Source organism: Neomonachus schauinslandi, chromosome 9, assembly GCF_002201575.2.
Source record: "Neomonachus schauinslandi chromosome 9, ASM220157v2, whole genome shotgun sequence".
In the NCBI taxonomy this organism is placed as follows: domain Eukaryota; kingdom Metazoa; phylum Chordata; class Mammalia; order Carnivora; family Phocidae; genus Neomonachus; species Neomonachus schauinslandi.
In genome coordinates this window covers 139,743,139-139,764,258 of record NC_058411.1, presented here as the reverse complement: position 1 = coordinate 139,764,258, position 21,120 = coordinate 139,743,139, and the positions used below count along the sequence as shown (strand labels likewise).

General features: G+C 49.2%; 1 protein-coding gene across 2 annotated transcripts in view; it reads left to right on the top strand.

The window, feature by feature from the left end:
• The window catches only part of HOMER2 (homer scaffold protein 2), a 40,490-nt gene extending 30,623 nt beyond the window's left edge, over positions 1-9,867 (top strand). For both annotated transcript variants that reach the window (XM_021680685.1, XM_044917948.1), the window contains exons 4-8: positions 2,371-2,477; positions 5,033-5,189; positions 7,137-7,247; positions 7,821-7,901; positions 9,020-9,867. In XM_021680685.1, coding sequence (XP_021536360.1) covers positions 2,371-2,477; positions 5,033-5,189; positions 7,137-7,247; positions 7,821-7,901; positions 9,020-9,208 — 645 coding nt within the window. In that variant the 3' untranslated portion in view covers positions 9,209-9,867. The remainder of the gene's footprint in view (positions 1-2,370; positions 2,478-5,032; positions 5,190-7,136; positions 7,248-7,820; positions 7,902-9,019) is intronic.
• The last annotated feature ends 11,253 nt before the right edge of the window (positions 9,868-21,120 follow it).

Genomic DNA, 21,120 nt, shown 5'->3' with positions numbered 1-21,120 from the left:
TTTCTTTGCATTTTTATTAGAAATCATACAATTGCTTGCTTTCCTGAATCTCTTAGGGAATGAACACTTTGGCCAAGTTTTCCAAATATTTGAAGATCTTAAACATTTTATATGGGTCTTATGTATGTAATGTAATGTAAAAGCAATAGGTATTTACCGCAGAAATCAAAACTATGCTATACTCTAAAGAAGAGAATAAGAACGACCTGCTTTCTCACCACACAAAGATATTGTTAATGTTTTGGTGTGTATCATCTTCCTGATATACTTTTCTAGTATATTTTTATATTGTTCTTTTTAACCTTTTTACTTTATTTTTTTTTCTAAAGATTTTATGTATTTATTTGACAGAGAGAGATAGTGAGAGAGGGAACACAAGCAAGGGGAGTGGGAGAGAGAGAAGCAGACTCCCTGCTGAGCAGGGACCCCGATGCGGGGCTCGATTCTAGGACCCTGGGATCATGACCTGAGCCGAAGGCAGACGCTTAATGACTGAGCCACCCAGGCGCCCCTAACCTTTTTACTTTATATTTTATGATCATTCCCCTGTGTTTTCAAATATCCCTTTTCAAAACTGTCTTAATGACTAGTATTTGTCTGTATTGCAACTTATTCCATTAACCTACACTTTGAGATATCGATGTGGTTTCTAATTTTCATTAATGTAAATGACACTGTGATCAACGTCCTTGCACATCTCTGTGCATTTGGTAATTTCTGCAGGATAAATTCTTGAAGTGCAAGTATTGGATTAAAGGACAGGGACATTTTAAAAGCTTTGGTAAATACCGCCGACTTAACCTACAGAAATGTATGATTCTAACTCCCACCAGCAGTGACTGAGAGCAATTTTTTTCCTCCCACACTCTCACCAACAAAGCTTTGTTGACTTGACAGAAGAAAAATGTGTTCTGTTGGCTTTTTTCATTTTGCATTTCTTTACCAGTGAGATTAAATATTTTTTGTGTCTATTGATTCTATCCATTTCTTCTTCTGTAAATGTCAGTTGTGTATTTTTTTCCTTTTTAAAAAAGATTAAAGTGTTCATCTTTTTGTGTTGATTTCTTTTTTTTTAAGATTTTATTTATTTGAAAGAGAGCGTGAACACAAGCGAGCGGAGATAGGATTGGGGGGAGGGGCAGAGAGCGAGGGAGAAGCAGACTCCCTGCTAAGCAGGGAGCCTGACACGGGGCTCAATCCCAGGACCCCGGGATCATGACCTTAGCTGAAGGCAGACGCTTAACCGACTGAGCCACCCAGGCACCCCCTTTTTGTGTTGATTTCTAAGAATTTTATTTTTACATGGATATTTTTGAACATATTCAAAGCTAGGCAGAATTGTATAATGAACCTCCATGGGACACACAGATCAGCTTTAACAATTAGGAATTTATGATCAATTGTTTCGTCGTGCCCCCATCCCCCTCCCCCTAAAATTTAAGCAAATCTTAAACATCTTATTTCATCCATAAATATGTCAGCGTGTGGGTCTAAAAGACAAGGCCTCTAAGAGTTTTTCAATATAGGAAAGGTATTAACATCTTATTTTTCATATATGCAAATGCTCAGCAGCAGATATTTTCCCCAGGTTTTTGTGCATTTTTTATTTTGTTTATGACATTTTTTTTTTTTACAGTGCAGAAATTTAGCGTTAGTCAAATGTATGCATCATTCCCTTCATGGTTCCTTCCTTTGCCTTTATGCTCAGTGGAGGCTAAATAAGATCTAAGATCTTATCCAAGATCAGATGAGATTTTACCTCCCTGTGGTATGACTTATTACAGAAACTATTTCAGAATATTCATAATAATGCTAACGAGCCGTGGGGGCCATGCGCACATCCATATCTGATCCCTGGTTGTTTTGTGCGTCTTGCTCTCTCTCTGGCCTCAGGGGCTGTAAGTTGTCCTTGCTTTGAAAATACTTTTTCTTTTTTTCCTCATTCACTGTTTCTTGTTTCCTGTTGTAAACCCCTGCTCCCCCTCTCATCCGTGGCTTCTGTGTTAAATAAGGGAGACCAGGTATGCAAGCTTGTCGAGTGTATCTGTAAAGCTGAGTAACAAGATGGCCCCAGGGCCCCAGGTGCACTCTGGTCAATAAAGTTCACAGACTTTCTCAGATTCCCCTGGACTCCCCCGGGCCTTTTCCATGGTTTTTTTTTTTTTTTTTTTTTAATTAAGTTTCAGAGGTAGAATTTAGTGACTAATAGCCTCTCGTGCTGGTCTTTGCCACGTTCTGATGAGTTGGTTCTCCCTGGCTCACGAACACACTTTCTCATTATGCCTGATTTGCTGCTACTGTGAGCAGTAGTGTGTGAAGGTAACTCACTTTGGCCAGGAATCTGGGTGTGAAACCCCATCTTCTCCTCAGGTGTCCAGCGTCAATGGGACAGACGATGAAAAGGCCTCTCATGTGGGTCCTGCTGACACACACCTCAAGTCTGAGAACGACAAGCTGAAGATCGCCTTGACACAGAGGTATGGGTATTTAAATCCAGATGGCATTTTCTCCAAGGTCAGTGCCTCCCCGCAGCCTTTCCCGCCAGGCGGGGTTTCACAAGGAGACTGGGTCCTGCTCAGAGTGTCTGGTCTTGTCTACGGGCCAAAGGAAGGCCAGCTGGCTTCGTGGCTGTTCTCTGTCTGGCCGACCAGACCAGGAGTGTGTGTGTGTGTCTGCCTGAGTGTGTGGGAGAGTACACAGCATGTGGAAGACTGTGTGTATGTGTGAGTGTGTGTGTGTGTAAGTGTGAGAGAGACGTGTCCCTGTTCTTGTGTTTTGTTTTGGCTTTTTGAGGAGCCAAATGTATCATTTATTTGTATAGCATAAGACTGAATCTCGAACTTCCAAGAAAAACCTATAAAAACCTGTTAAAAATAATACAACCTTGCACAAAAATCAATAGCTTTTCTATGTACAAACATCACATAGAATAGGTATTTGAGGAAGAGATTTCCTTTACAATACGACTAGAACCATCAATTACATGAACTAGAAACATAAAATACAGAAAGCTTAAGGGCACAGTATCTCTGTGAAGAAAGTTGTAAAATGATTTTGAGGACCATAAATGAATAATTAAACAAATAGAAAGATATATTCTATTGGGAGGTGGTAGAAATGCCTTCATATTTTAAAAAGAATCCATTCCCCCTAAATTGATGTATAAATTTAACACAGTCCCCATAATAATATCAACATGATTTTAATTTTGTTTTTTTGTTTTATTTTATTTTATTAGTTAATCACCATATGTTACATCATTAGTTTTTGATGTAGTGTTCCATGATTCATTGTTTGCGTATAACACCCAGTGCTCCATGCAGAACATGCCCTCTTTAATACCCATCACCAGGCTAACCCATGCCCCACCCCCCTCCCCTCTAGAACCCTCAGTTTGTTTCTCAGAGTCCATAGTCTCTAATGGTTCGTCTCCCCCTCCAATTTCCCCCTCTTCATTTTTCTCTTCCTACTATCTTTTTTTTTTTTAACATATGATGTATTATTTGTTTCAGAGGTACAGATCTGTGATTCATCAGTCTTACACGATTCACAGCGCTCACCATAGCACATACCCTCCTCAAAGTCTATCACCCAGCCACCCCATCCCTCCCACCCCCCACCACTCCAGCAACCCTCAGTTTGTTTCCTGATATTAAGAACTCCTCGTGGGGCGCCTGGGTGGCTCAGTTCGTTAAGCTCAGGTCATGATCCCGGAGTCCCGGGATCGAGTCCTGCATCGGGCTCCCTGCTCAGCGGGGAGCCTGCTTCTCCCTCTGACCCTCCCCCCTCTCATGCTCTCTCTCTCTATCTCATTCTCTCTCTCAAGTGAATAAATAAAATCTTTAAAAAAAAAAAAAAGAACTCCTCGTATCAGTGAGATCATATGATACATAACACGATTTTAATTTTTAATGACTACACAGGCCGCGCTTACAGTTTTCCTACCTTGAGAATGTGGCCCATTTCCTGACGGCTGGGCTGGCCCCATGAGCACGCTCAGAGCTGCGGTCCTTGGGAATCATCCTGTCCCCGCCCCGGGCAGGGGCTTGGCCAGCTTCTCCCAGCCCTTCTGTGGCTGAGAAGCTGCTCTCCCCAGACTAGAACCATTGAAAAGCTGGATCATACTAATATCTCCATTTTACAGATGAGGAAACTGAGTCCCAGGGGTAAAGTGAGTCCTTGCCTAAGGTCACATGGCTAGTCAATTTCTCCACCGTCCTGCCTGCTCTTCACTCTTTTGTTGTTTAAGACACAAGATACTTCTTGGATGAAAACGTTTCACCCCTAAAAACAAAGGTTTTTAAATCCCAACTTAATGAACAAGAGCATTATAGGAATGGGTCTGAAACCATTTCCCTAAATCAGCTTAAATCCTCAATCATCAACTCTGAAATTAATCAGATTTCATTTTACTTTTTTTTTTTTTTTGCCTGTGGTGCTTGAAACTGAAAGCTTGAATTTCTAGTCACGTCCCTGCGTCCTTGAAGCTGTGGGATGGAAGATAACCAGATTATTGAGATACAGTCCTATTTACTTACCCCCCACCCAGCCCCCAAAAAGGCCTTTTTGAAGGCCTTTGAAGTGGCTTCAGCCAGCAGGGTTGATTAGAAGCCGGACACTTTGAGCAGGGCACACCCTGCGTGTCCCGTGGGTCCTGTGCATCGTGAGACTCTCGGAGACCCGCTTCAGAGCCTGTGGCTTTGGGGCTCGCTTGAGGAAGGGACGGGACAGAGGGTTCTGGGGCAGGGGCTCAGTAGGGAGTGGAGTGAGGGGGTCCTCCCCACACCCCGGGGCTTCCTTCTTAGCTTCGGCTCCTCCTTCTCCAAGAGTTTTGTTCTTTCCTAAAGCGATAGCCCGGCAAGGTGACCTGTTGGCACTAGACAGGCGCCAGCCCTTCCTGGCACCTGATCCTCCTGGCCGGCCCGCGGGGGGGCCAGGGTGTGGCCCCCAGAGGCAGGAGGGGGGTGGCAGGTGGGGTAGAGCAGGGTGGATGGCACCCGGCGTCCGGGTCACCACCTGGGCCCGCCCGCAGTGCCGCCAACGTGAAGAAATGGGAGATGGAGCTGCAGACCCTGCGGGAGAGCAACGCCCGGCTGACCACAGCGCTGCAGGAGTCGGCCGCCAGCGTGGAGCAGTGGAAGCGGCAGTTCTCCATCTGCCGCGACGAGAACGACCGGCTCCGGAACAAGGTGGGTGCCGGGGGCGCCCCGGGGATGGGGGTCCCCGTTCCGCTTCTCTCTCCCCGCCGCCCCCGCCGTGGCGGCAGGAAGACTCGCTGTCGCTCCCCTTGGAACCCCCCCCACCTCCCCACTTTCCCGAGGAGGAACACGAGGGAGTGAGCCAGGTTTCACCGCTGCTGTTGCAAAGGAGAAGACGAACCCACGGGAGACTCCAGCCTTGTCCCTCTGATGCTAGCTGGGGACGGCCCTCCCTTGGCATGTTCTGCGGTGCGTTGATCTTCAGTAGAGAAAAGGGATCCAGAGGGTGAACGAAGCAAATAGATTCGGGAAACTGCGAGGAGCGTTCACTCAGCAACCCTACTTCCGTGCAGATCACTGTGACTAAGAATATGGACTGGGAAGTGGGCAAAGGAACATGGCGCCTGAAGTGTGAGCTGAGTGATCCGAGCATGCCTCCGATCGTCTGCAGCCTTCTCTGTAATTAGCCGCTCACGCTCTTCGTGGTGGGGCTGAGTCGATGAGGTAGTTGTGGGGCGGCCAGAAAATCCCCAGTTGAGACCCCAGGGGTCTCCGTGTGGCCGTGTTTTGATGCTCAGCCCATTTATCAGGCAGGCCGTGGACAGTGGCTGCCGTGTAAGTGTGGGATTTCAGGGGGACACATCACCCTGAGACGGGTCTTCACCCCCCTGCCCCCCGTTTATAACCTGCCCACCGGCCTGAATGGAGCCACCAGAGGCCGCTTCCCTGCTTGCCCATCTCACTTTGCTACAGATGGCACATAAAACTGCCTCGTGTCATTTTTTCACGTCAGTGCCTCAATGCTGACCGTGAGGGCACCAGGCCAGGTGCCAGACTGCGTGCGTTCCCTCCCGGGCCTGGCTGGTCTGTCTGCCCGCGGCCCCGATTGCCCATTCTTCTCTTCCCAAGCAGAGAGCTGGCTCTCGCCCTTCGCGCGAGTGTAACGGGGGCAGGAGAGGAAGGTCACCCCTTAGAGTTTGCTCCCTCGACGGGAAGCACTGGGAACTTGATTTCTAGGGCACAAGGTGGAAGTTGGTGGAGTCCCCGGTGGCTCCTGGGGCTGGGGGTTCAGACTCCGGGGGCTGGCGTGCAGCCGCCTCTGAAAGTGTCATCATCCTGACTGCCTGGCGCCCTTCCCCTCGAGGGCTGCCGCCTGCTTGTGGGACCCCATCAGCGTGGTGCTTTGTGTTACCGTTGGCTCCCTTCCATCATGCTCTCTGCACACACGCTCTGGCCGCTGGGAAGTACTCGGCGTCGGACGGCCAGGCCAAGGCTGTGAGGCCTTTGAACCCCGTCTGAGGGGTCAGGCCAGGGAAGGGGAGAAGAATGCGCTCTGGAGACTTGCTGGTCCAGTCTGCCCCTCTCAGTTCTCCCAGAGGAGGATTGCTCACAGGCCAGGCCCTTCCGGTGTGCGTCAGTAAGGAAAGGTCACCCTGGTTTAAAATGTTTGAAATGTCATTGCATCTCATTTGGGGGCCACTGTCCCACAGCGTTAATTGATTCTCTTCCCTGCTGTCTTAAACCTTTGAGATGAAATAGAATAATTCAGGACACGATCAGATGGTGTAAAAAATCATTATGGGGAGAAGCAGATAGATTCGTGGGACATCTGGCCCCTACTCGGGACGAATCCTTTAAAGCAAACCTGCCGTTCCTGGCCCGGGGCGGTGAGAGCAAACCGGACGCCCGGCGGGTCCTGTGGCCGGGTTTCGAGACTGCTGTGGCCCTGCCGGCATTAGGCAGGGCGTCTCGGGCACGCAGGGCAGGGTGGACAGCCCTGTGGGGAGCCACACGGGGTCTGTTGGCAAGCACAGGAACAGCGTGTAAGTGGGTTCGTACACGGTTCATTGTAAGACAGCCTCAACGGCCGCGGTGATCTTTTGCTCCATGACCCAAGTAAACGAGCCTCCGTGCTCCAGCCTGCGGTGTTTGTTACAGATTGACGAGCTGGAGGAGCAGTGCGGCGAGATAACCAGAGAGAAGGAGAGGAACACGCAGCTCAAGAGGAGAATCGAGGAGCTGGAGTCGGAACTGCGGGAGAAGGAGACGGTGAGTAGAGGCGCCCGTGGGCGCTGTGCACCCAGGACACGGCAGGTGTTGGGGGTGGGGGGACGTGACCGGCCCTGGGGGGCAGCTGCCTGGAAGTCAGCCCCGGGGGCCAGCCGAGAGCTTCACCGAGGCTCGGGCCCGAGGGGGAGCCGCACGTTGATGAAACAGTCGGGAACGTTTATAGGTGAGCTGCCGTCACAAGTAGAGTTGTGCTGTCTGGCTAACGTAGCGAGAGCCCCCGCCGTGCGGGCGTTTGTTTTTTTTGGGGGGGGGCAGGACCACTAAGTGCACAGATGCTGGAGACCGTGGGCAAGGCGCCAAACCTCCCAGCCTCCGTTTCCCTATCTAGAAGATGGGGATGCTAAGAATCCGTCTCTTTGTGGCGGTGTGCAGATGTCCGGCTACAATAATGCACGTAACAGGATTGCCCATGTGCTGAGTATTAACTCCACCGTCTTTGTTATTATCGAGGACGTCAGGAGCTGCTTCTGCTAATGTGCACACGGATCGTGGGCTTTCAAGGAGGCGTTTTACCTGACTTTCCCATCCTTTTTCAAACTTCTGTCCCCTTAGGAGTTGAAAGACCTCCGCAAACAAAGTGAAATCATACCTCAGCTCGTGTCAGAGTGTGAATACGTCTCTGAGAAGTTAGAGGTAAGGGTGGTGGGGACGCATCCGTCTTGGCTCCGACCAGAAGGAATGCGGGGTGCGACGCGTTTCTCTGGGGCGCCCCCTCTCCCAGCTCCCCTGGTAAAGCAGAGTGACGTTCTCGTCATGAGAAGCCGGCACCACCTGCATGCCAGTTGCCGTCTCTGCCGCCGGCTGGACTCAGCAGTGTTTCTGCTGTCTCCACGTCTGCCAAGGTGTCCTGTGCATAGCCGTAGCGCAGGGACTGTGTCCCGCCCACAGAGGTCTCCACAGAGCCTTAGGGCGGTGAGGAGCTGGCCCAAGGGGGGGCGGAGAGCGTAAGACCCGGAGTGAGGCCACCTTGCCACTCCCCAGCCAGTGACCTTGAACACGACCTTGGGCAGCGCCCCCTCACTGGCCTCAGATTCCTGATCACAGCCTCTTTCACCTCCCCCTACTTCAGGAGTGCTCTATTCAGGTTTGCGACCCCACTATTAGTCACTGGTTCCCGTATACCCAGAAAGTCAGGTGCTCACTGGATGTGGGGAGAACAGGCCTGCCCCTCGTTTTCGGACTCACAGCCACCCTGCGCTTAGGAGGAGCTCGACTGGCTCCCTGGCCACACCACCTGATCCCGAAGCCCCTCCTGCCTCACTGAAGCCAGGGAGGCCTCGGCCTCTCCGTGGAACCGGGGAAATAAGTCACTGCCCCGTTTGTCCCCTTTCTCTCTCCCGGAATGGAACTCACATGTGGCCTCTGCAGACCCTCCTGGGACCAGGGCCGAAGATCCCTTGTGCTGGGCCTGCAGACTTTCTCTGCCGGGCGCTTTGTGAAAGGGCCCACTTGCCTCCGGCTCCCCCAGGCAGGACCGAGCTCTGCATTCCGTGTAGGGCCGTCCTTTAATCGGGCCCGAGGTGGGTCATGCACTCTGCCTGTTAGCGCCTCGGCCAGGGAACAGGCCGGAGAGCGGGGCGCCCCGGCACGCCCCACATTCTGCGCTGACGTCCCCGGTCGCGGACTTGCGGGGACTTGCGTGCTGGGGGCTTCGCAGGCCGGGGAGAGGGGACGGCTGGGCTGTTGCGGGTCTCGGCGGACGGGCCCCCTCGGCTCTGCTCCAGGCCCTCCTCCCGCTTGTCTTGCTTCAGGCGGCAGAGAGAGACAATCAGAACCTGGAGGACAAGGTGCGTTCCCTCAAGACGGACATTGAGGACAGTAAGTACCGTCAGCGCCACCTGAAGGTGGAGGTGAAGAGCTTCCTAGAGGTGCTGGACGGCAAGATTGACGACCTGCACGACTTCCGCCGCGGCCTCTCCAAGCTGGCGGCTGACAACTAGGGGCCGCGGGGGGCGGGGGTGGGCCGCAGGGGGGACGGAGTGGGGGCGGCCTCCCGTCGGCGTCGCTCCCCTCGGCGTGGGTGCGGTCTCGCGCGTTTGCGCACCGGGGGCGCCGTCCACCCTCGCCTCCCCGGCCCGGCCAGGCTGCGGACCCCGGGACGCCGCTGACTCAGGAACCCCGCGCCAGGTCCCCCTTACGCGTTTACGCAGTCAGGGCAGGGATGTTTGTATCTTTCTCAAGGGCTGTTGCAACCACACCAACCGAACAAAGCGTTTTCTAATCCAAATACGAACACCCTTTACACCTCCTTTTTCGGAAGAGCGGTCGGAGTATTTGAGTGCCCGCCGGGCACCAGTGTGGGGGTCCCGGGGCGGGGGGGACAGCTTCCCTCGCTGTCAGAACCAAGATGCTTTCAAGCGGTCTGAGTGAGACTGGTCCAGAGAAAGAGACCAGGTCTCTGGTGGGTGCACGGGGGTGGCCTGCATCCACTCCGCCCGCCTCCCCCCACCTCCAGTTTGTAGGGTTGCCACAACGTCCCTTTCCTGGGCTTTCATTTCTGAGCAGATTGCGTGCTGTGGGGGCAGAGCGCAGCGAGGGCGCCTGGCACAGTGCCTGGCACGAAGTAGGTGCTTAATAAATCTTTGTTCAATTCAACTTACAAACATCACTTAGTGTTTTAATCAACCCCCCCCAGCAGAGTCCATCGGACCCTGTTGGACGGCCCGTCATCTTGCTGTGCTGGACAGGAATTCGACTGACTGTGTGTGGTCAAGCTCTGGGTGGGCTCCGGGGGCCCCAGGGCAGGGCTGGTGCTGGAGGCAGCAGGAGCTGGTCTGAGGCCGCTCGTGGCCCATCCACGGCGCTTGGCCCCTGAGTGCCTTTGAACTGGGACCCCCCTTCTTCTTTAGGGTGGGGATCTAGGAGAGGACCCTATGTGGGGACTGGACAACTAAGAAAGAAATCACACAGGCCCACGAGGAGAGTTCACTCAAACTGGCTGAGCCATGGCCTTAGCACCTCCGCCCTCTCTCCGTGCCTGCTAAGGAAAGGACCAGAGCCATAAAGCTCTCCTCTCTCACTGAGTTTCTCAGCCGGGCCAGGGAAGGTCTGGGCGCCCTGCATGTGGCAAGATGGTTTGAATCCCTGGCCACGGGCATTTCTAAATGCCTTTCGGGGTGGTGGGGAGGCTTTGGTGCCTCCTTACCCCCCTTGCCTGCTTTGGGAACCACCAAGAGAACATCTCCTTCTAGAAAGAGTTTCTAGAATTTCTCCCTGGGGAATTTGGATGAATAATAAAACAGCCTGAGGAGGCAGGTGGGACACACACAGATGTGACCCGGGCCCTGGGATGAATCCTGCTTTTGGGACCATGTCTCTGAGCAGAGAGCTCTTATTGGGATGAGGGAGGGAAGGCCAGTCGTCTGGAGCACCAAGGCACCTCGGGGGGGCGGGGGGTCCTGCAGGCTGAGGGGGGCAGCTCTGCTTGAGCACACTGGGCTCGTGGCAGACAAAGTGGAAAGCATGGTCAGCCCTCTTGGTGACTTGAGATAGGGTGCTGTTGGCCCGCCCTTTCCCCAGAACCCCCCCAGATAGCTCTCAGGGCCATCGGGAGACCAGAGAGCTGGGCTGGCCACGATTCAGCCCCGTGGCCCAGCAGTGGCTCAAGGGGGTTCTTCTCAGGCCAGGTGAGACCACCTGTCCGCAGGCAGGGCCTGGGGCTGCCTGGGAGCAGTGCCCGCTGGGATTCCAAAACCTCCGCTTGGGTCTTCTGATGCCTGCCGCCCCTGTGTGTTGGGTGACTTACGGATCTGGAAGGAGCCGTCCTGACTGACTGCAGCATGCTCAGGCAGCATATGCATAGGAAGAGAGTGTTGCCAAAGCCTTTTGTGCGTTCCGCAGCTGGGGCGGTGGGGAACATTGCAGAGGTGGTGCCGTGACTGGTGGGCTGCCGTGTCCCTCTGTGGCCAGGACCCGTGATCCCTGCTCTCCCGTCCCTGTGGGGTTTGGCCAGCACCTTGCCGGGGGGTAGGATCCGCGGTGTGGCCTCGGGTGTTGCAGCCCAGGAGCCAAGAGCAGCAGGGGCGCCTCTAAGGGAGGATGGGTTCAGCGGGGAAAGCACCACAGCTGTAGGAAAGCACTGGCCTTTCACTTCCTTCCGCTTTTCTCTGAAGATCTTAGTGCTTCTTCATTGACTTTATTTAAAAAAAAAAAAAAAAAGATGGCCCAGAGCCAACCTGGAGGGTCTGTGGAGAGACTGCCCCATCTGACAGGCCCTGGCACTGTGAGGGTGGGCTCCGTGGAATGAAAATGACCCACTGCATTCATCGCACTTTCCGCCTGAGCCAGTTTCATGCCCTCGCTTATGGGGACAGCTTCGGTTGTCCTCACTGACGCTGAGTGTGGGCAGCACATCCGCCTCGCACTCGTGCATCCGTCGGCCAGGCCCTGCTGCTGGACCGGCTAGAGCCAGGACCGCTTCCTTGCCGGGTCATGTCTCCTGATGTTGACATGTCCGGGGCCGGCCGCCTGAACAGGGATGAGCTTTTTTCCTGCATCTGTGAAACTGGGGCCCAAAGGAGGTGAGGTGAACCGTGGAACCCCTTCATCATAATGGGCTTAAAAATAATTTTCCTTCTGGGGTGCCCGGGTGGCTCAGTCAGTTAGGCGGCCGACTCTTGATTCCGGCTCAGGTCATGATCTCAGGGTCCTGGGATCGAGCCCCGCGTCGGGCTCCCCTCTTAGGAGGGAGCCTGCTTCTCCCTCTGCCTCTGCCCCTCCCCCTGCTCACGTGTGCTCACACTCTCTCTCAAGTAAATAAATTTTTAAACATAATAAATACTGTTCCTTCTAAGTAAAGACTCAACTGGGTGCATCACAAAATTGAGAGGGACGAGGGGAGAAGTCTCCCTAGTGCCCAGGGAATGTAACCCCCAAGTGACAGGTTGGGACAGTGTGGTCATGCCTTGAAGGGAGAGCGAGCCAGCATCCACGGAGACCTGGAGCTTGGGTGGTCTGTGAGTCCCACACTGTCCTGCATGCTGTCACGTTAGACTCAGGTGGGCGAGCGCGTTGGGCAGTCATTCCCCACTTTGCAGACAGGAAGCGGAGACAGTCACATGGCCATGACCCAGCAGCCTCATGGGCTCCCCGTCCGGCTCTTCCGGACTTTGGTCCGGGGTCATTCTGGGAGCCATGCCACTGCTCTCCCTTTGTGACCTTTGCGTGCCAAGATAAAAGTTCTCTGGGATCCTGATGAGAGCACACTGCAGTTATATTATTTTAGTATGTGTCCACAGCAGGTGGTGATTTATAAATGAGCGAACTAGAATTCCATGACGGTCATTACAGACAGTAGGCTGCATTTTTGAATGTCTCCAGCTTTGCAAGGACCTTTCTGAGAGTGTGTTGGTTAAAATGCTGCCCGTGCTCTGAGAGGCCAGATCTACGAAACACAGCTGTTGCAAGTTCTTCGTTGATGGCTTGCTTTAGTGGTGGTTGAGTGGTTTGTCCAAGGACAAACAGATGGCAGAGTGGTAAGCCGAGTTCCGGCTGGGAGGTTGTCTGACCGCTGCCCACCGCCTGCCCAGCCCGGAGCCGGCCCTGGGGAAGGAGCAGGCCAGCCCCGTGGTCAGAGCAGGTTGAGTGGGACCTGACTTGACCCCCAGGAGGACTGTCCAGGTGGGCAGTGGTCTCCAGCCTGCAGGCTCCCCGTGGACTTCTCCAGACTCGGGCAGCCCACGAGCTCCGCCTTGGGGACGGTGGTGCCCGACGGGTGTGTCCTGTATTTGGCATGAAGCATCGAGGCAGGGGTAGAACAGAGGATAGTTCGGGTGCTCCCTGCAAACACTGCCATCCGCCCATTCTAAAGGACTGCTTCTCTCTAGAAGGCAGGGGCAATGTTGGATGAGAACCAGCCACCGGGCATGCCGGGGACCATACTGGGGCACCTCCCACGTCGCCAGGGGCACCCTTAGAAGGAAGGCAGCCGTGAGGAGGCTTGAGCATAAGTGTTCAAAAGAGGCTGCCCTTTACGACGGAGACAGCCGTGCCCTTTGCTCATCACCGGACGTGTGTTGTTTGTACCGTCGGCCCTTCTGCAAGTTACGACTCTTTTATTTCCTTGAAATGCCACTGGATTTTTGAAGCGCTGACAATTTAAACTAGAAGCTTGCAAACCAATGTCCGTATATATTTTTAAATGATATGCATGGTTTAAAAGGAGTCTAATTCTGAGTACATGGTTTCTCCAAAAAAACATATGTTCAGGGGGGTGGTGGGGGTGGCAACATGGAGAGGGAATCCTGTACGGAAATGTATGTTCTTTACATGTCTTTTCCATACACCTGTCTCAAGGATATGGGCTTTTCCTCTTGAAACACCAGTCAGGCAAGAAGGAGACTTTGGTAATAATTTGGCAACTGGAAGGAATGTTCTAGTGAACTTAGGAGTGTGCGTGTGTGTGTGTATTTTGGAAAAAGTGGGAGAAACTATAAGGAACGGTTTTAAATAAAAAATATATATACCTAAGAGCAGTCTTTAATAATCCTGGTGGTGATGCTATATGTTCTGGAATCTGTTTTTGAGGAGATGAGTTTGTGGGTCTTTTGTTTCGAGTGGAATTGTACAGTGCCCTACTCTTTTTGATGATGCAGAGCCTTGTGAAAAGTGGTCCCCCAGGCCACACAGACCCCTGGTGCACCTAGCAGGAGGCCAGACTGTGGGACATTTTGGCAGATGATTGACAGGTCTGATGATATGCAGCTTTGGGGAATGTGTTACTGTTTTTACCCTGTTGTACTGCTTTGAATATAAAGTCCTGACTTCAAATAAATTGTTGTAGCAATGTCTTGTGATATAATAACCCATTAAGCATTTCTTATATCAAATGTAAGAATTTAATGATTAGTACAAGGTGGTCAAGTGGACTCTCCCAGGAGTACTAGGGTGTGGTTTTTTTTTTCCTTTTCAAATGTGTTTTTGGTTCCTAAATAATATATACATTTTTCAAAAAAAAACTACAGATGAGTGAAATGAAAAAAATCACCTGCTATTAGACCATCTGATTATAACCACTGTTGACATTTTAGTATATATTTTTTCAGACTTTTTCCTATGTATCTGTATTCATTTCATTACTTTTTCATGAAAAACAATCATGTTACACATAACTGTTTTATAACTTTTTTCCCTTGTGACGTTATATCGTGATTATATATCACTCAAGATGTGAATTCTATCATTTTTAACATCTATATAGGTTGTCCTGTGGATACTTGGGTGGTTCCCGATTTTTTACGGTCACTGTCAAGGATATGATGAAATCCTTTGTTCTAACATCTTTTTTAAATTTTCAGAAGACTTACTGAAGATCATTTCTAAAATTGGACTTGCTAGGTCAGAAGTGTGGTGGGTAATGCACATGCTACTCCATGGATGTCTCCTTCTGTCCTTCCTGGGCACACGGGAGACTCCGCTCCAGCCCCCTCATCTGAAGTTATGCAGGGTCCTTTGACATTCGGGCCAATGAAACCAGAGCAGAAGAGACCTGAGAAACTCCCAGGCCGAGACTGTGAGATGCCCATGACCCTGTTCTCCGGGCTTTGCACCCTTGCCTCCGCACGGGGTGATGTCCCGGCCCTGGGGCCTCTGTCAGCTGGGGTCCTTGAGGGACTGCAGAAGAACCCCCTTCTCCCCTCATGACACCCACCCCCCCCACCTGCATGGACATGGAGTGTGGGGTAAACGGTAAGCCTCAGACGTCATGTCACTGGGATTTCAGGGTTAATTTGTCACCGCAGCGTAACATGTCCTATTCTGACTAACAGAAAAGGGTACACATGTTTTTAGGACTTTTAATATATATTGCCTCAAATTGCCTTCCAGAAAGATGATTCCAAATTAGACTCCCACCAGCAATGTGTGAGAATGTCCTACTCCGCCTTTAATACTGGTGGTACCGTGGGGGCTGGGGGGCTAGTTTTGGTATGCATTGTTTGATTCAAGTGTGACCCTCACTAACAAAAATATTGATTGGACAATATTCTTTTGTAATTTACCTATTCATCTCCTCTGGCCACTTTTCTCATGAGATGTGTAGCTGTCTCAGTGATTTCTAAGAAGTTCTTCCTTTCCCCATAAAAACCTTAAAAAAAAAATTTTGTATCACTTTTTAAAATATTTAGACATTTAAACATCTTTTTTTCTTTTTATCCAAACCTGTCTTTTCCTTCATGCCGGCTTCCTTTGCTGGCTTATGAAGATCTTTAGGATTCTAATTCCAATATTGTATAAATAGTCACCAGGATTTTATTCTTACACTTTCATTGTTTTTCAGCAGTTAAATCTATGGTGGGTGGGGGATGGGTGAAAGAGTTGAAGGGGATTAAGAGCACACGTATCATGATGAGCACTGGGTGAGATATAGGATTGTTTGATCACTATTGTACACCTGAAACTAATATCACACTGTATTAATTATACTGGAATTTAAAAAATAAATAGGCCAATAAATAAATAATAAAAATAAAATGAAAAAAATGTTAAATCTACGATCCATCTGGAATTTTTTTCTAAATTGGGAAATCTATCCTTTCTCTACAGATATGAAACTCCATTTTTACTGTATACCCAAGCCTTCTGTATCATTAAGTGTGCTTCTCAGCTCTCTGTGCGGCACATTCTGCCACACTGTTCCACACTGTTAGCCTTCATGTGTTTAGCCTAAATGTCTCCATTAATTAAACGTTTTCAAAAAAATTTTAGTACTTTTTATATATTACGATTTCTAAAAGAAATTTGTAATCATTTTGTAATGTTCAGAAGAATTGGAAATTGGATCATGTAAAAATGTATAGCTTACTCTTATAATTCTTCAGAGAGAAGTAACATCTTTATAATATTTCAACTTTGATTTCAGTAAATTTATAAAATATTAGGTTCCCCAGTATATTTTTTCTAGTATGGGTAATTTTTGTAGCTGTGCTTCCTATTGTAAATGAGCTCTCTTGTTCGTTGTATTTTCCAACTGCTTATTGTTCATATAAAGCACTACTTTTTTTCTAAATGAAAATTAGACTCACTGATTTTTATTTAAAGCATTATATAAGAGTTGAATAAATGTACACATTAGGGGGAAACATAGAGACTGAAAGTGCCCCATAATGAAAATCCCTCTGCCCTAAGATAGTCAACAGTTGGTGCATATTCCTCACATTTTTTTTTTCTAAAAATGTTTCTCTCTTTTATCCTTTTGACCATATGCTACAACTCTTCCAGTACTTGCATTTTTTATTTGGTAATAGATCTTGGGCATCTTCCTGGGTCAGTACACGTCAATCTACCTCATTCTTATCTCTGCATAGAGAGCAGTGTGTGCGTATACTGATTTATTTAACATGGCAATTGGTGGTTCATTTTGTAACTAGCCAATTACTGAGTTTTCTTTTCTTCTAATGGTTTAGTTGTTATTAATTCTTTTGCCTCTCTCAGGTAGACAGTGGTTCTGGGTGGTAATAATAATTTTACCTCCATATTTTTTTTACCTCCAAATTTTTAATGATCTTATTTTACTTCCTTATCACATTGGCCACTTTTGGAAGAATGTTAAATAACACATATATAATTGTGCCAGTCTTGTACATTCTTTATATATGTATTTTTTACTTAGCAAGAATACTTCTAGTGTTTCTCTAAAAGTATAAATTTTACTCTTAGTGTAAGATATTCTTAATATTTGAATTTATATATTAAAATGATGTCTTTCTAGTTTGCTGAAAGCTTTATCAGTAATGGATGTTAGAATTTTATTAAATTCCTTTTTTTCACATCTGTCAAGATGGTCAAATGGTTTTTATCATGGCCTAAGATGAATCATTTTCATAGACTTGCTAATGTCTAACCCCTCTCTGCATTTCTAGAAAAACCTGGTTGAGTCACAGTATAGTATTCTTCTAATATAGATCTCCACTCCATGTTAACAGTGGTTATTTATGGTGGGTTAGTTTATGGTAGATTTTTATTTTGTGTTTTTATCTGTATTTTCTGATTTTTCTACAAGTCTCATGTATTACTTATATAATAAAATAAGAGCTTTAAAATAAGAAAAATATTCTGAATTTGGCATGCTCATATCTTAGAATTTTTCATATGTTAAGATGGATCATTGTGTAATTTTTTGTCCTGCTTTGTCAGGTACTGGGTGTTGGGTTTATGTTAACGTCTTTAAAAAAAAAAAAAAAGACAAAACAAGAACTTGGGGAGCTCTTGCTCTCTTTTTTTCTATGCCCTGGAAACAGTTTAAATAATATTTAGAATTTTTTGCTCCTTCAAGTTTCTATAATCTGTGTAAAACTGTCCAAGTCTAGTGCCTTTTTAGGAAATAATTCTTTGACACCTTTTTAAAATGTTTTCTAGGCTCATTGGTCTCTTCAAGCTTTCTTCCTATTCTCTGAGTTTGGAGCCATTTAAGTTTATTAATAAGGATTCTGTTAAGATTTTCAGATTTGCCAGCGTGGAGTTTTCTCCTTTCTCATTCATAACGTTGTGTGCCTGTGCTTTCCCTTTATTCTGATTAGTTTTCCCCAAATTAGCCTATTTTATCAGTCTTTTCAAAGAACTTAAATCCTAATTTACTCTTTCACCGTTTTGATTTGTTTGTTAGTTTTTGTTACTTCCTTAATTTTTTTTCACCTTCTCGAGGTGAACGCCATTTTAACTTTCACTTATTTAATGATGGATGCAATTACTAGCAATTGTAAGGCTGTGACTTCTCTTCTGAATACTTTTTTATCCATATCCCTCAAATTTTTAAGTAGGTTGATCTAAGTTATAAATAATTTGTAATTTCAGATTTAACTTCATTTTCACTGGGGAGTTATTTGAAATTATTTTTTTTAATTTCCAGATATTTTGATATTTGCTGTTGTTTTTAACATTTGTTACACATTTTGAGTTTAACTGCTTTGCTGTCAAAGAGGGTATGGCTTGTACAGTTTCTGCATTTTGGAGTTTATTGCTAGCTTCTTGGGACCTAACAACTTGTCAGTTTTAATAAATATTCCCAGGAAACTGGAAAAAAAGATACATTCTCTGAAGGGAACAAAATTCAGTCTCTCTGTATTAATTTGACCTTATTAATTATAATATTATGGACCATTAATTTTTACTTATTTGATCCATTAAAGACTAAGGAAAGTGTGTGAGTCTCCCACTACTGTTGAATTTCTGTTTCTCTTGTGTTTCTAATGGTTTTTGCTTTTTGTGTTTTAGTATGATGTTATTTGGCAAATTATCTTTTTATTATTTAAGGCAAAAATACGTCCCTTTGAAGACTTGTATACCTTTGTGAATTTTACCTGATTTTGTTGTAACAGTTGTTTATGTAGAAATACATAGTTCAGTAAAATGTTTGTGTCTGTTTTTAAGTCAACAAAAATCCTTCAGGATTTCAAAAATCCTTTGTGTCTTAAGAAGGTATTTTGGAAGCTCTTGATCTCCCCAAGGGTAGGTTGATGCTCTCTGGGGTTGCTTCCTGAGCCGAAGTAAGGATGGCAGTGTGGGTTGAGGTCCATGTGCTTTTGGTGAAACAGAATGAGAGTTTTTTAGTATGCCAACATTTCCAGTTCCTGCTTTGGGGCAACCCCATGCTTGGGTATGCTTAGGGAACACCTGCCCTTCAGGTGGTGACATTTTGCCTTGATGGGGCCAATACCAGAGTTATTCTCAACCCAAGAGGCATGTTTCTTCTGCAGGTCTAATGTTCTGAGAGGAAGGCAGCAGAGTGTATGCTTGTGTTCCTGGCTGTTGTGGGGAAAGTTAATCTCAAAGACTCATTCTACGAGAAAAGATTTTTCCAGAGCTGTTTGGATACTCACATGACAAAGTTTGCATCAGGCAGAGAACCAACTCTTCCCAAACACATATAGGAGGTGTGAATCTCAACCCACAGCTTAGGAGTGGAAGAAATAAGACCTTCTCTCTTTACCCCTCATTCAAGTTAATTTCTGTTTTGAGTCCCCATTCTACCGGGCCCATGCAATTTGGTCTTGGTCAATTCTGGGACCCCCTTCTCTCCAGTGTGAGTCTTCAGAGGTTCTGGGGGGGGCTTACATATCTTTCAAGGTTTTGGGAGGAGAGGTCTAGTGCCTGCTGAGGTGGGGAGATGATCCTGGATTATCTGGGAGGCGGGGGGCCCAGTCTAATCACATGAGTTCTTCAACACAGAGCACTTTCCTGGCTGGGGTCAGAAGGAGACTTCTGTGGGAAGTCTCCGAGGTGTTCTGCCTGCTGAGGTGTTCTCTGTTCCTGCCCCTGCCCTGCTCTGTCTCCCGCTCGGCTCCCTCTGTGTCCTGCTCGCGTGCTTGGGAGTACGAGAATTTCTCAGATTCCTGTGCTCCGGAGGTCTCTCTGTGGCTGTCCTGTTTGACAGCAAAGGTTTCAGGTGGAGGGTGACTGAATTTGAAGGGACTGCTGGATAGGCCAGCTGCGTTGGCGCAGGAGCTCACTGCTGAGTGGAAGTGGTTCTGTGGCCACCAATGCCTGCTTGTTTGCTGCAGGCCCTCAGCCACCTTGTGGGTTAGCCTGTGACCCTGCCCGCTGCGAGAGCCACCTCCCCGAGGGGCCTCCTCACACCACATCGGGTCCTGCCTTTTACCTCTCCAGGGCATTTGGCCAAGTTGACCTGGCTCTTGAAATAATCCTCCCAAGACTCTGAAGTTTTCCTTCCCAGTCCTGTCTGTCTTCTGACTGTCCCTCCTCCTTCCACTCCTCCTCCTGCTTTGGAGTGTTGGAGTCTCCAAGGATCCGGCCTGGGCCACCTTCCCTTGACACTCTGTCCCCCAACTGTTTCAGGATCTCCATGGTTGATTCCATCCGCAGCCGCCCACGCCCCCCGCTTGGGTCCCAGTGCCCCCGCCCCCAGTTCAGCTCCCATCCTCCAGTGCTGCCGCCCTCTCCTCTGCGCTGGCCCATCTTTGCTGCGTGTGCAGCGACTCGTGACGCTGGGGTCCTCTCTCGGGCTGTCCAGTCTCTTCACCCCTGCCACACTCGGCAGACAGACCACCCCTGGCTGCTCCTGGCCTCCATTGTCCTGGAGCTCTTCCGCCCTCTGGCTCCTCTTATGTGAAGCTGCCCAGAGGCCTCTTCCCAAGGCCGAGACCTCCGGTTCTAGCCGCCCCCCCACTCCCTCAAGGCCTCCCCTGCCCGGCCTTGCTGTTCTCCTCCCGTTCGTCCTCCCCTGGCTGGAACCCTTCCGCTCTGCCGGCCTGGGAACGCAAAGGTGAGAGTCCCAGAGCTTCCACAGGTGTGTACCTCCAGGGGCGAGGTGAGACGTAGTTCCGGTGCTAACGGAACGCGGCTGACGGGGGGTCTATGGGGCCCAGAACGGGGGCCGGAGCACAGCCAGCTTCTTCACAACTGGGGGACCCCAGGCCACTCTGAAGATCCTCAGACCTGTGAGACGTCAGGCTTCAGGGCCCCTGCCCTGGGAAGGAGCCCGCAGTGACCCTAACTACGCCTGCCTCACGCTTCCCTCACCACAGCCCCGAGGCGGGGGTCTGCCTGTGTGTGCAGGCGGTCTTCGAAGGGGGGGTCTACCTGGCGTTTCCAGGCCATCCCAGAAAAACTTCCCCGATTAGCACCTCTGCAGACCGGGCCTGGCCGTGTGCATACCAGCAAGCTCCTTGTGCTGGACGGGATGGTGTCTCCCCAAAGCTGCCCACGTCCCAATCCCTGGAACCTGGGAATTCGTGACCTTATGTGGCAGCAGGAACCTTGCAGCTGTGACTCAGGTTGCAGAACTCCAGGTGGGGAGATGATCCTGGATTATCTGGGAGGCGGGGGGCCCAGTCTAATCACATGAGTTCTTCAACACAGAGCACTTTCCTGGCTGGGGTCAGAAGGAGACACGATGCTG